The sequence below is a fragment of the Prorops nasuta genome, unplaced genomic scaffold, assembly GCF_024137725.1.
Source record: "Prorops nasuta isolate Cenicafe-Biocafe unplaced genomic scaffold, Cenicafe_Pnas_1.2 PNAS00001, whole genome shotgun sequence".
NCBI lineage: Eukaryota > Metazoa > Arthropoda > Insecta > Hymenoptera > Bethylidae > Prorops > Prorops nasuta.
The window spans coordinates 19,326,085-19,341,237 of NW_027116798.1; the positions used below are offsets into that span (position 1 = coordinate 19,326,085).

Here is a 15,153-nt window from a genome sequence, read left to right on the forward strand (position 1 = left end):
TGTTCTATCTTAATATAAACTGAAAAAGAAATACCACACAGTACCACAAAGTAATTACATCCTGTGTTATAAAAGAATATAATGTTGTACTTATCTAATTCGTGCGACTTCTTCTATCACTGTATTGATTTATCATTTTGAAAATTAATAGATACAATATCGCAACACGATGAATAACCTCACTGCATTAAAAATACAAATAACCTCACATTAGAATATACAATTCACAATAGTCGCCGGATTAATTATATCGATCATATCGACTTTATTTGACAGTTCACAAACACAGTTCGGTCGTTGGGTATAGTTTATTATCTCGTTAGCGACCAACTTCAGCCCGAGACATACATTTTGGCTGAAAAAAGAGATGAGGAAGGAGAAAAATGTTATATTTCGGCATATATATAGATATCACAGTATGATATCTCTGGATTGCGTGAACCGATTTTCATGTTCGTGGGCTCAAATGAAAGCTTTTTCAAATCCATTTTAAGAAAATGTTTACTTAAGCAATGACAATGGATTATTCACAGAGATAAATCGATTTGAAAATTGAGACGGCCAAACTTTCTGTATAAGAGGGTAGTGCCTCGACGGCGGTATAGACACTTCTATACCTACTTTTATGTACTTGCCGTCGAGACACTACCGTGTCTCTTGATCAGGAAATACTACAGAGAATATCATTGAAGCCTCTGCTTCTTAGATATTCTGCTGTCAATTTCCTACTTTCCACCATCGTATGCCTGTAAGATGGAAAATGTTAAACTGATGGTCTTTACATGATTATAATCTTATAAAGTTGCATATTGACTGTAAAATATTAATTGATGTCACTACGTGTAAGCCTAAAATCAAATTGATTGTATAACTATCAAAACTCTTTAATGAAAATTAATATTTGAAGGAACATTATCATCTCATCTACTTACCAGCATTCGACTTTGAACGTCTCCATTTTCTTTATTTCTTTGTGACTTAACGTCCTCGAAACTAAGGATCTGTAATACTGTAGTATATCTTGGTTTCTTTTCTAAACGTCTAATTTTAATTAATCTGAAAAATAAATATTCCACAAAGTATATAACCTCCTGTATTGTAAATATAAAGTTATACTTATCTAATTGGTGAATCCTTCTGTCACTGTAAATGAATTTATTATTTTTTAATTTAAAGAATTAACAGATGCATTATAGCAATTATCGCAACACAATGAATAACCTCACTGCTTTAAATATAAATACAAATAACCTCACATTACAATATATAATTCACAATAGTTGCCGAATTAATTATATCGATTATATTGACTTTATTTGACACTTCACAAACACAGTTTGGTCGTTATATAGGTATAGAGACCGTGCACACCAACAAAATGATAGCGAAGTGTCAATGTATATATAACTGTATATGTATAAATAAATTACACTCAAAAACTACGAAAATTGACCGATTGTTTACGCTGATAGTATGCATATACATCAATATACATTCTTATCTCACTGTCATTGAGTTAGTGTGCACGGTCTCTATAATTTATTTAAATGGAAAAATAGGAACTTCATTTTAAATAACTAATAACTTTACATAATTTATTTTTATTTTTTTTTTATTTTAAAAAAGGGTGTACTACATATGGGACACAATTTACTGTCCACGGCCCCTTCCTCTACCCCGACCTCCTCCTCCTCGTCCCCTGCCTCCAAAGGCCTCGTCCGCCATGGAACGCAGCATTATTGCCATACGCTGGCATGCTGCGTTCCCTTGGCGCCATCCGGCCCTGCGTGACCGTTTATGCCACCGTCTTCCTAATAAAAAAGAAAAAAAATTTAAATAAATCATTATTAATCAAATTTATTATGTTACTTACGATTTCCTCCTTCCCTTTCTTCGGCCTGTTCTGGACGAGGAGGAGGGTTAGGCCCTGGCTGGCCTTGTGGCGGTGCTTGGGGTGGTGCCGGCGGTGCTGCTGCTGCTGCTTGGTCTGGCAGTGCTACTGAAACAATATAAATTTAGAATTATTATTATTATTTTTTTTTTAATTTATTTTGTTAACTTACCATTAACCGGAGGCCTGTAACGCCTGGTCGGCGGGATGGGCAATTCCTGCTCAACCACTCTCCCTGATGGCCCAGGCAATGCTTCTGAAAATAATTAATGTGATTGTTAATACATCTATAATAGTATTAAAAAATATAACATAATAGATTAAATATCATATTAATTCTTCTAGCTTTTGCTTCAACGAAAGCTACTATACAATATTTTAACCTATCTAAGTTACCACGTGCATGCATTTATCTATTTAATTTTTATTAATGAGATACATACCCTCAATATCCATCAGTGCGAGCAGTCTCCGAAACACAAAAAACACGAGTTACATTAATTGATTTATATTTTTAATTCAATAAGCAATAAAAATTAAATAAAATCAGCAACTTACATCTTCCTCGCTGCTTCGGTCAGACATCTTTGAAAAACAAACCTATAGATTGTACTCTCTAGTGCATTTCTTTTCAGAATTCAAATTTTGATAGATTGCACACTCATAGGAGATTTCGTATTATTTTACTATAGCTATTTTAACTAGTATAATTACTGCTTTCCGTTTGATTTAAATATGAAACAATGACCGAAATTAATTAAATAAAATAATATTTATAATGAATAATAGCAGCAATTAAACCAAAATTATCATTAAAACTTAACTATCTGCGCTTTTATTAATTATGATAATGTATATTAAGTGATTAGGTGCTACACTCAAATAATACAATCCTAGAGTTTTTCTCTTACGGCCGTTGTAATTTGGAAAAATTTAGGGCTGGAAACCTTAGAATTTGAAGGCAAAAAAGCAGTAATCATTCTAGGTAGACGGTAATTCCATGCGAAAATGATAAATTTTTATATAATTTATCTAGTTTTACTTCAGAGTGTCTTCATTTCAAGCTCCCGAACATGAAAAATGCTTTTTTGTTTTCAAATTCTGAGGTATCCAGCCCTGAATTTAAAGGCAAAAAAGCAGCAATCATTCTAGGTAGACGGTGATTCCATGCGAAAATGATAAATTTTTATATAATTTATCTAGTTTTACTTCAGAGTGTCTTCATTTCAAGCTCCCGAACATAAAAAATGCTTTTTTGTTTTCAAATTCTGAGGTTTCCACCCTTGAATTTTTCCAAATTACAACGGCCCTTAGAGTGAGTCCGACCAAAATCTGTAAGGTAAAATTTTACCACGTAAGATTGCCAATTTATCGAAAATACGTATGCTGATTGGCTAATTCACAGCAAATTGGCAATCCTATATGGTAAAATTTTACCTTACAGGTTTTGGTCGGACTTACCCTAAAGGCAGAACATAAGGTCTGTTCTCGTTGCCTACACTTTTTAAGCTTTGTGCACTTTTTAGGGTGTCAACTTATACAATGGACAAAGACAGAAATACGAAAAGTGTAGAAAGTGTTAAAAGTTTAGGCCAACGAGAACAGACTTATAGAACTATGTTATTTTACTTTAGCACTAAATCACTTACATTGGTTTACATTTCTAATCCTTAGCGCTAAAGTAACGCTGTATCGTGAACGGTCGATTCAGTTAATTTAACCAATCATGACAAGTCTTTTGCATAGCGTTATACATAAGCACTAAAGATTAGAAACGCATTACTATAATTAATAAAAGCATAGATAGTTTATTTTTAACGGTTATTTTAGTTTAATTGCTTCTACTATTTATTATAAATATCATTTTACTCAAATAATCTTGATCGTTAAGTTTAATACTTAAGGCCCAAAACTTCCAGTCGGATTAAGTTAATTATTATGTGACGTCAAATGTATTGATTGAGTTCCTTTTAACTTTTCATTCCTTCCAAACTTTTATAATAATTTATATACAAATAAAAACAATAAAATAAATTAGTAAATATAACACAAACAACCTACAATCTTTATTAATCTACCTTCTTAAATAACAGGATATTTCAATAACCTTTAAATTACATCTTAACAAAAAGACTTAACAAAGTACATGTTATGTTTTAATAGAAGCTTGACCTGAATTAAAGAATGAGTAAATAAACAATTCATTTTTATCTATTACATTTTAAGCATATATTTTACTATGACCTGAATTAAAGATTAAATAAACAATTAATTTCTATCTACATACATTTTAAACAGATATTGTACTATAAAAGGATAAGCGAAACTAGTATACTATATGGAATTATTAAATTTACTAAATTATATACATTACCATATGGTAAAGTATCAATAACTCATCAATTATACATATTTTACTATATGATAATATACATAATTTAGTAAAGTCAATAATACCATTGAGTATACTAGTTTTCTTTAATCTCTTCAGATGTTCAATTATTTACCATCTTCTCTTAATAATGTAGCCGTTAGACATAAATTACATTAAGGTTAGACAATTGTTAGTACTCTATGGAATATTTTTGCAAGAAATTATATGCACTTCATCCAAAACCATAATACCCCATTGCTGTTCGTGCAAACATTCCACTGTTTGTTAGGCTCCCAAGGACATTTTTGTGTATATGTCATCATGGAATATGTTGTAACTGAAAAACTATAGCCCATTGGCTTCTCTTTTCCTTCAATAGTAAACAGATACATCCAGTTATCAGCAGTTGACCACATTTGAAATTGCTGCTTCCATTGCACAACCAATGCTCCGTAGTTGCATAATACCAAAGTACTTTACTATGACCTGAATTAAAGATAAATAAAAAATTAATTTTTATCTATGTACATTCTAAACAGATACTGTACTATAAAAAGATAAGCAAAACTAGTATACTATATAGAATTATTAAATTTACTAAATTATGTACATTACCATATGGTAAAGTATGCATAACTCGTCAATTATACATATTTTACCATATGATAATGTACATAATTTAGTAAATTCAATAATACCATTGAGTATACTAGTTTTGTTTAATCTTTTCAGATATTCAATTATTTACCATCTTCTCTTAATAATGTAGTCGTTAGACATTAATTACATTAGGGTTAGACAATTGTTAGTACTCGATGGTATATTTTTGCACAAAATTATATGCACTTCAACCATACTAGTTAAACTGTTAAGTGAAGCAAAGTATTTCACTTTTATGTTTGAATCCCATGTCATTTTATAACCTGTATTTATCAATGACTCTTTAAGGAATAGATTTGACTAAAGAAAGAAATATTTTCACCGTAAAAATCTAACAGATAACTGAGTTAATAAATACAGGTAATAAAATGAAATGTGATCCAAGCGTAAAAGTAAAATATTTTGATGGACTCAAAGTTTTAACTATTTTTTAAAAGTTCAGCGTTAACATTTCTGTTAGCGTTGAAGAGTATTTTTTTATAAATTTGAAAATATATGTAAATAATATAATAACAAATTCCTAAGCTACTTTAAGGTTTAAATAATTATGTAGTTATCTTTTGATTATTTAACCCAATCTGCTCTATCCTCAGTAATGAAAATGGAAATGTTCTATCTTAATATAAACTGAAAAAGAAATACCACACAGTACCACAAAGTAATTACATCCTGTGTTATAAAAGAATATAATGTTGTACTTATCTAATTCGTGCGACTTCTTCTATCACTGTATTGATTTATCATTTTGAAAATTAATAGATACAATATCGCAACACGATGAATAACCTCACTGCATTAAAAATACAAATAACCTCACATTAGAATATACAATTCACAATAGTCGCCGGATTAATTATATCGATCATATCGACTTTATTTGACAGTTCACAAACACAGTTCGGTCGTTGGGTATAGTTTATTATCTCGTTAGCGACCAACTTCAGCCCGAGACATACATTTTGGCTGAAAAAAGAGATGAGGAAGGAGAAAAATGTTATATTTCGGCATATATATAGATATCACAGTATGATATCTCTGGATTGCGTGAACCGATTTTCATGTTCGTGGGCTCAAATGAAAGCTTTTTCAAATCCATTTTAAGAAAATGTTTACTTAAGCAATGACAATGGATTATTCACAGAGATAAATCGATTTGAAAATTGAGACGGCCAAACTTTCTGTATAAGAGGGTAGTGCCTCGACGGCGGTATAGACACTTCTATACCTACTTTTATGTACTTGCCGTCGAGACACTACCGTGTCTCTTGATCAGGAAATACTACAGAGAATATCATTGAAGCCTCTGCTTCTTAGATATTCTGCTGTCAATTTCCTACTTTCCACCATCGTATGCCTGTAAGATGGAAAATGTTAAACTGATGGTCTTTACATGATTATAATCTTCTAAAGTTGCATATTGACTGTAAAATATTAATTGATGTCACTACGTGTAAGCCTAAAATCAAATTGATTGTATAACTATCAAAACTCTTTAATGAAAATTAATATTTGAAGGAACATTATCATCTCATCTACTTACCAGCATTCGACTTTGAACGTCTCCATTTTCTTTATTTCTTTGTGACTTAACGTCCTCGAAACTAAGGATCTGTAATACTGTAGTATATCTTGGTTTCTTTTCTAAACGTCTAATTTTAATTAATCTGAAAAACAAATATTCCACAAAGTATATAACCTCCTGTATTGTAAATATAAAGTTATACTTATCTAATTGGTGAATCCTTCTGTCACTGTAAATGAATTTATTATTTTTTAATTTAAAGAATTAACAGATGCATTATAGCAATTATCGCAACACAATGAATAACCTCACTGCTTTAAATATAAATACAAATAACCTCACATTACAATATATAATTCACAATAGTTGCCGAATTAATTATATCGATTATATTGACTTTATTTGACACTTCACAAACACAGTTTGGTCGTTATATAGGTATAGAGACCGTGCACACCAACAAAATGATAGCGAAGTGTCAATGTATATATAACTGTATATGTATAAATAAATTACACTCAAAAACTACGAAAATTGACCGATTGTTTACGCTGATAGTATGCATATACATCAATATACATTCTTATCTCACTGTCATTGAGTTAGTGTGCACGGTCTCTATAATTTATTTAAATGGAAAAATAGGAACTTCATTTTAAATAACTAATAACTTTACATAATTTATTTTTATTTTTTTTTTATTTTAAAAAAGGGTGTACTACATATGGGACACAATTTACTGTCCACGGCCCCTTCCTCTACCCCGACCTCCTCCTCCTCGTCCCCTGCCTCCAAAGGCCTCGTCCGCCATGGAACGCAGCATTATTGCCATACGCTGGCATGCTGCGTTCCCTTGGCGCCATCCGGCCCTGCGTGACCGTTTATGCCACCGTCTTCCTAATAAAAAAGAAAAAAAATTTAAATAAATAATTATTAATCAAATTTATTATGTTACTTACGATTTCCTCCTTCCCTTTCTTCGGCCTGTTCTGGACGAGGAGGAGGGTTAGGCCCTGGCTGGCCTTGTGGCGGTGCTTGGGGTGGTGCCGGCGGTGCTGCTGCTGCTGCTTGGTCTGGCAGTGCTACTGAAACAATATAAATTTAGAATTATTATTATTATTTTTTTTTTAATTTATTTTGTTAACTTACCATTAACCGGAGGCCTGTAACGCCTGGTCGGCGGGATGGGCAATTCCTGCTCAACCACTCTCCCTGATGGCCCAGGCAATGCTTCTGAAAATAATTAATGTGATTGTTAATACATCTATAATAGTATTAAAAAATATAACATAATAGATTAAATATCATATTAATTCTTCTAGCTTTTGCTTCAACGAAAGCTACTATACAATATTTTAACCTATCTAAGTTACCACGTGCATGCATTTATCTATTTAATTTTTATTAATGAGATACATACCCTCAATATCCATCAGTGCGAGCAGTCTCTGAAACACAAAAAACACGAGTTACATTAATTGATTTATATTTTTAATTCAATAAGCAATAAAAATTAAATAAAATCAGCAACTTACATCTTCCTCGCTGCTTCGGTCAGACATCTTTGAAAAACAAACCTATAGATTGTACTCTCTAGTGCATTTCTTTTCAGAATTCAAATTTTGATAGATTGCACACTCATAGGAGATTTCGTATTATTTTACTATAGCTATTTTAACTAGTATAATTACTGCTTTCCGTTTGATTTAAATATGAAACAATGACCGAAATTAATTAAATAAAATAATATTTATAATGAATAATAGCAGCAATTAAACCAAAATTATCATTAAAACTTAACTATCTGCGCTTTTATTAATTATGATAATGTATATTAAGTGATTAGGTGCTACACTCAAATAATACAATCCTAGAGTTTTTCTCTTACGGCCGTTGTAATTTGGAAAAATTTAGGGCTGGAAACCTTAGAATTTGAAGGCAAAAAAGCAGTAATCATTCTAGGTAGACGGTAATTCCATGCGAAAATGATAAATTTTTATATAATTTATCTAGTTTTACTTCAGAGTGTCTTCATTTCAAGCTCCCGAACATGAAAAATGCTTTTTTGTTTTCAAATTCTGAGGTATCCAGCCCTGAATTTAAAGGCAAAAAAGCAGCAATCATTCTAGGTAGACGGTGATTCCATGCGAAAATGATAAATTTTTATATAATTTATCTAGTTTTACTTCAGAGTGTCTTCATTTCAAGCTCCCGAACATAAAAAATGCTTTTTTGTTTTCAAATTCTGAGGTTTCCACCCTTGAATTTTTCCAAATTACAACGGCCCTTAGAGTGAGTCCGACCAAAATCTGTAAGGTAAAATTTTACCACGTAAGATTGCCAATTTATCGAAAATACGTATGCTGATTGGCTAATTCACAGCAAATTGGCAATCCTATATGGTAAAATTTTACCTTACAGGTTTTGGTCGGACTTACCCTAAAGGCAGAACATAAGGTCTGTTCTCGTTGCCTACACTTTTTAAGCTTTGTGCACTTTTTAGGGTGTCAACTTATACAATGGACAAAGACAGAAATACGAAAAGTGTAGAAAGTGTTAAAAGTTTAGGCCAACGAGAACAGACTTATAGAACTATGTTATTTTACTTTAGCACTAAATCACTTACATTGGTTTACATTTCTAATCCTTAGCGCTAAAGTAACGCTGTATCGTGAACGGTCGATTCAGTTAATTTAACCAATCATGACAAGTCTTTTGCATAGCGTTATACATAAGCACTAAAGATTAGAAACGCATTACTATAATTAATAAAAGCATAGATAGTTTATTTTTAACGGTTATTTTAGTTTAATTGCTTCTACTATTTATTATAAATATCATTTTACTCAAATAATCTTGATCGTTAAGTTTAATACTTAAGGCCCAAAACTTCCAGTCGGATTAAGTTAATTATTATGTGACGTCAAATGTATTGATTGAGTTCCTTTTAACTTTTCATTCCTTCCAAACTTTTATAATAATTTATATACAAATAAAAACAATAAAATAAATTAGTAAATATAACACAAACAACCTACAATCTTTATTAATCTACCTTCTTAAATAACAGGATATTTCAATAACCTTTAAATTACATCTTAACAAAAAGACTTAACAAAGTACATGTTATGTTTTAATAGAAGCTTGACCTGAATTAAAGAATGAGTAAATAAACAATTCATTTTTATCTATTACATTTTAAGCATATATTTTACTATGACCTGAATTAAAGATTAAATAAACAATTAATTTCTATCTACATACATTTTAAACAGATATTGTACTATAAAAGGATAAGCGAAACTAGTATACTATATGGAATTATTAAATTTACTAAATTATATACATTACCATATGGTAAAGTATCAATAACTCATCAATTATACATATTTTACTATATGATAATATACATAATTTAGTAAAGTCAATAATACCATTGAGTATACTAGTTTTCTTTAATCTCTTCAGATGTTCAATTATTTACCATCTTCTCTTAATAATGTAGCCGTTAGACATAAATTACATTAAGGTTAGACAATTGTTAGTACTCTATGGAATATTTTTGCAAGAAATTATATGCACTTCATCCAAAACCATAATACCCCATTGCTGTTCGTGCAAACATTCCACTGTTTGTTAGGCTCCCAAGGACATTTTTGTGTATATGTCATCATGGAATATGTTGTAACTGAAAAACTATAGCCCATTGGCTTCTCTTTTCCTTCAATAGTAAACAGATACATCCAGTTATCAGCAGTTGACCACATTTGAAATTGCTGCTTCCATTGCACAACCAATGCTCCGTAGTTGCATAATACCAAAGTACTTTACTATGACCTGAATTAAAGATAAATAAAAAATTAATTTTTATCTATGTACATTCTAAACAGATACTGTACTATAAAAAGATAAGCAAAACTAGTATACTATATAGAATTATTAAATTTACTAAATTATGTACATTACCATATGGTAAAGTATGCATAACTCGTCAATTATACATATTTTACCATATGATAATGTACATAATTTAGTAAATTCAATAATACCATTGAGTATACTAGTTTTGTTTAATCTTTTCAGATATTCAATTATTTACCATCTTCTCTTAATAATGTAGTCGTTAGACATTAATTACATTAGGGTTAGACAATTGTTAGTACTCGATGGTATATTTTTGCACAAAATTATATGCACTTCAACCATACTAGTTAAACTGTTAAGTGAAGCAAAGTATTTCACTTTTATGTTTGAATCCCATGTCATTTTATAACCTGTATTTATCAATGACTCTTTAAGGAATAGATTTGACTAAAGAAAGAAATATTTTCACCGTAAAAATCTAACAGATAACTGAGTTAATAAATACAGGTAATAAAATGAAATGTGATCCAAGCGTAAAAGTAAAATATTTTGATGGACTCAAAGTTTTAACTATTTTTTAAAAGTTCAGCGTTAACATTTCTGTTAGCGTTGAAGAGTATTTTTTTATAAATTTGAAAATATATGTAAATAATATAATAACAAATTCCTAAGCTACTTTAAGGTTTAAATAATTATGTAGTTATCTTTTGATTATTTAACCCAATCTGCTCTATCCTCAGTAATGAAAATGGAAATGTTCTATCTTAATATAAACTGAAAAAGAAATACCACACAGTACCACAAAGTAATTACATCCTGTGTTATAAAAGAATATAATGTTGTACTTATCTAATTCGTGCGACTTCTTCTATCACTGTATTGATTTATCATTTTGAAAATTAATAGATACAATATCGCAACACGATGAATAACCTCACTGCATTAAAAATACAAATAACCTCACATTAGAATATACAATTCACAATAGTCGCCGGATTAATTATATCGATCATATCGACTTTATTTGACAGTTCACAAACACAGTTCGGTCGTTGGGTATAGTTTATTATCTCGTTAGCGACCAACTTCAGCCCGAGACATACATTTTGGCTGAAAAAAGAGATGAGGAAGGAGAAAAATGTTATATTTCGGCATATATATAGATATCACAGTATGATATCTCTGGATTGCGTGAACCGATTTTCATGTTCGTGGGCTCAAATGAAAGCTTTTTCAAATCCATTTTAAGAAAATGTTTACTTAAGCAATGACAATGGATTATTCACAGAGATAAATCGATTTGAAAATTGAGACGGCCAAACTTTCTGTATAAGAGGGTAGTGCCTCGACGGCGGTATAGACACTTCTATACCTACTTTTATGTACTTGCCGTCGAGACACTACCGTGTCTCTTGATCAGGAAATACTACAGAAAATATCATTGAAGCCTCTGCTTCTTAGATATTCTGCTGTCAATTTCCTACTTTCCACCATCGTATGCCTGTAAGATGGAAAATGTTAAACTGATGGTCTTTACATGATTATAATCTTCTAAAGTTGCATATTGACTGTAAAATATTAATTGATGTCACTACGTGTAAGCCTAAAATCAAATTGATTGTATAACTATCAAAACTCTTTAATGAAAATTAATATTTGAAGGAACATTATCATCTCATCTACTTACCAGCATTCGACTTTGAACGTCTCCATTTTCTTTATTTCTTTGTGACTTAACGTCCTCGAAACTAAGGATCTGTAATACTGTAGTATATCTTGGTTTCTTTTCTAAACGTCTAATTTTAATTAATCTGAAAAACAAATATTCCACAAAGTATATAACCTCCTGTATTGTAAATATAAAGTTATACTTATCTAATTGGTGAATCCTTCTGTCACTGTAAATGAATTTATTATTTTTTAATTTAAAGAATTAACAGATGCATTATAGCAATTATCGCAACACAATGAATAACCTCACTGCTTTAAATATAAATACAAATAACCTCACATTACAATATATAATTCACAATAGTTGCCGAATTAATTATATCGATTATATTGACTTTATTTGACACTTCACAAACACAGTTTGGTCGTTATATAGGTATAGAGACCGTGCACACCAACAAAATGATAGCGAAGTGTCAATGTATATATAACTGTATATGTATAAATAAATTACACTCAAAAACTACGAAAATTGACCGATTGTTTACGCTGATAGTATGCATATACATCAATATACATTCTTATCTCACTGTCATTGAGTTAGTGTGCACGGTCTCTATAATTTATTTAAATGGAAAAATAGGAACTTCATTTTAAATAACTAATAACTTTACATAATTTATTTTTATTTTTTTTTTATTTTAAAAAAGGGTGTACTACATATGGGACACAATTTACTGTCCACGGCCCCTTCCTCTACCCCGACCTCCTCCTCCTCGTCCCCTGCCTCCAAAGGCCTCGTCCGCCATGGAACGCAGCATTATTGCCATACGCTGGCATGCTGCGTTCCCTTGGCGCCATCCGGCCCTGCGTGACCGTTTATGCCACCGTCTTCCTAATAAAAAAGAAAAAAAATTTAAATAAATCATTATTAATCAAATTTATTATGTTACTTACGATTTCCTCCTTCCCTTTCTTCGGCCTGTTCTGGACGAGGAGGAGGGTTAGGCCCTGGCTGGCCTTGTGGCGGTGCTTGGGGTGGTGCCGGCGGTGCTGCTGCTGCTGCTTGGTCTGGCAGTGCTACTGAAACAATATAAATTTAGAATTATTATTATTATTTTTTTTTTAATTTATTTTGTTAACTTACCATTAACCGGAGGCCTGTAACGCCTGGTCGGCGGGATGGGCAATTCCTGCTCAACCACTCTCCCTGATGGCCCAGGCAATGCTTCTGAAAATAATTAATGTGATTGTTAATACATCTATAATAGTATTAAAAAATATAACATAATAGATTAAATATCATATTAATTCTTCTAGCTTTTGCTTCAACGAAAGCTACTATACAATATTTTAACCTATCTAAGTTACCACGTGCATGCATTTATCTATTTAATTTTTATTAATGAGATACATACCCTCAATATCCATCAGTGCGAGCAGTCTCCGAAACACAAAAAACACGAGTTACATTAATTGATTTATATTTTTAATTCAATAAGCAATAAAAATTAAATAAAATCAGCAACTTACATCTTCCTCGCTGCTTCGGTCAGACATCTTTGAAAAACAAACCTATAGATTGTACTCTCTAGTGCATTTCTTTTCAGAATTCAAATTTTGATAGATTGCACACTCATAGGAGATTTCGTATTATTTTACTATAGCTATTTTAACTAGTATAATTACTGCTTTCCGTTTGATTTAAATATGAAACAATGACCGAAATTAATTAAATAAAATAATATTTATAATGAATAATAGCAGCAATTAAACCAAAATTATCATTAAAACTTAACTATCTGCGCTTTTATTAATTATGATAATGTATATTAAGTGATTAGGTGCTACACTCAAATAATACAATCCTAGAGTTTTTCTCTTACGGCCGTTGTAATTTGGAAAAATTTAGGGCTGGAAACCTTAGAATTTGAAGGCAAAAAAGCAGTAATCATTCTAGGTAGACGGTAATTCCATGCGAAAATGATAAATTTTTATATAATTTATCTAGTTTTACTTCAGAGTGTCTTCATTTCAAGCTCCCGAACATGAAAAATGCTTTTTTGTTTTCAAATTCTGAGGTATCCAGCCCTGAATTTAAAGGCAAAAAAGCAGCAATCATTCTAGGTAGACGGTGATTCCATGCGAAAATGATAAATTTTTATATAATTTATCTAGTTTTACTTCAGAGTGTCTTCATTTCAAGCTCCCGAACATAAAAAATGCTTTTTTGTTTTCAAATTCTGAGGTTTCCACCCTTGAATTTTTCCAAATTACAACGGCCCTTAGAGTGAGTCCGACCAAAATCTGTAAGGTAAAATTTTACCACGTAAGATTGCCAATTTATCGAAAATACGTATGCTGATTGGCTAATTCACAGCAAATTGGCAATCCTATATGGTAAAATTTTACCTTACAGGTTTTGGTCGGACTTACCCTAAAGGCAGAACATAAGGTCTGTTCTCGTTGCCTACACTTTTTAAGCTTTGTGCACTTTTTAGGGTGTCAACTTATACAATGGACAAAGACAGAAATACGAAAAGTGTAGAAAGTGTTAAAAGTTTAGGCCAACGAGAACAGACTTATAGAACTATGTTATTTTACTTTAGCACTAAATCACTTACATTGGTTTACATTTCTAATCCTTAGCGCTAAAGTAACGCTGTATCGTGAACGGTCGATTCAGTTAATTTAACCAATCATGACAAGTCTTTTGCATAGCGTTATACATAAGCACTAAAGATTAGAAACGCATTACTATAATTAATAAAAGCATAGATAGTTTATTTTTAACGGTTATTTTAGTTTAATTGCTTCTACTATTTATTATAAATATCATTTTACTCAAATAATCTTGATCGTTAAGTTTAATACTTAAGGCCCAAAACTTCCAGTCGGATTAAGTTAATTATTATGTGACGTCAAATGTATTGATTGAGTTCCTTTTAACTTTTCATTCCTTCCAAACTTTTATAATAATTTATATACAAATAAAAACAATAAAATAAATTAGTAAATATAACACAAACAACCTACAATCTTTATTAATCTACCTTCTTAAATAACAGGATATTTCAATAACCTTTAAATTACATCTTAACAAAAAGACTTAACAAAGTACATGTTATGTTTTAATAGAAGCTTGACCTGAATTAAAGAATGAGTAAATAA

At 30.9% G+C, this 15,153-nt stretch overlaps 3 protein-coding genes across 6 annotated transcripts; all 3 read right to left on the bottom strand.

Moving 5' to 3' along the window:
• Nucleotides 1-1,109: 1,109 nt before the first annotated feature.
• LOC136773299 (uncharacterized) lies at nt 1,110-4,055 on the bottom strand. 2 transcript variants are annotated; one of them, XM_066726987.1, is made up of 4 exons: nt 2,335-4,055; nt 2,064-2,147; nt 1,874-1,996; nt 1,110-1,811 (listed from the first exon to the last, which is right to left on the bottom strand). In XM_066726987.1, exons 1-4 carry the CDS (start codon nt 2,345-2,347, stop codon nt 1,651-1,653), a joined length of 381 nt encoding a protein of 126 aa, XP_066583084.1. In that variant the 5' UTR covers nt 2,348-4,055; the 3' UTR covers nt 1,110-1,650. The 2 variants fall into 2 exon arrangements, with proteins under 2 accessions (XP_066583084.1, XP_066583000.1); XM_066726903.1 differs by having other exon boundaries at nt 1,874-1,999.
• A 2,200-nt stretch (nt 4,056-6,255) lies between these two features.
• LOC136773200 (uncharacterized) lies at nt 6,256-9,588 on the bottom strand. Of its 2 annotated transcripts, none has more exons than XM_066726781.1 (4): nt 7,868-9,588; nt 7,597-7,680; nt 7,407-7,529; nt 6,256-7,344 (listed from the first exon to the last, which is right to left on the bottom strand). In XM_066726781.1, exons 1-4 carry the CDS (start codon nt 7,878-7,880, stop codon nt 7,184-7,186), a joined length of 381 nt encoding a protein of 126 aa, XP_066582878.1. In that variant the 5' UTR covers nt 7,881-9,588; the 3' UTR covers nt 6,256-7,183. The 2 variants fall into 2 exon arrangements, with proteins under 2 accessions (XP_066582878.1, XP_066582792.1); XM_066726695.1 differs by having other exon boundaries at nt 7,407-7,532.
• Nucleotides 9,589-9,680: 92 nt separating this feature from the next.
• LOC136785841 (uncharacterized) lies at nt 9,681-15,121 on the bottom strand. 2 transcript variants are annotated; one of them, XM_066747259.1, is made up of 4 exons: nt 13,401-15,121; nt 13,130-13,213; nt 12,940-13,062; nt 9,681-12,877 (listed from the first exon to the last, which is right to left on the bottom strand). In XM_066747259.1, exons 1-4 carry the CDS (start codon nt 13,411-13,413, stop codon nt 12,717-12,719), a joined length of 381 nt encoding a protein of 126 aa, XP_066603356.1. In that variant the 5' UTR covers nt 13,414-15,121; the 3' UTR covers nt 9,681-12,716. The 2 variants fall into 2 exon arrangements, with proteins under 2 accessions (XP_066603356.1, XP_066603274.1); XM_066747177.1 differs by having other exon boundaries at nt 12,940-13,065.
• Nucleotides 15,122-15,153: the final 32 nt, after the last annotated feature.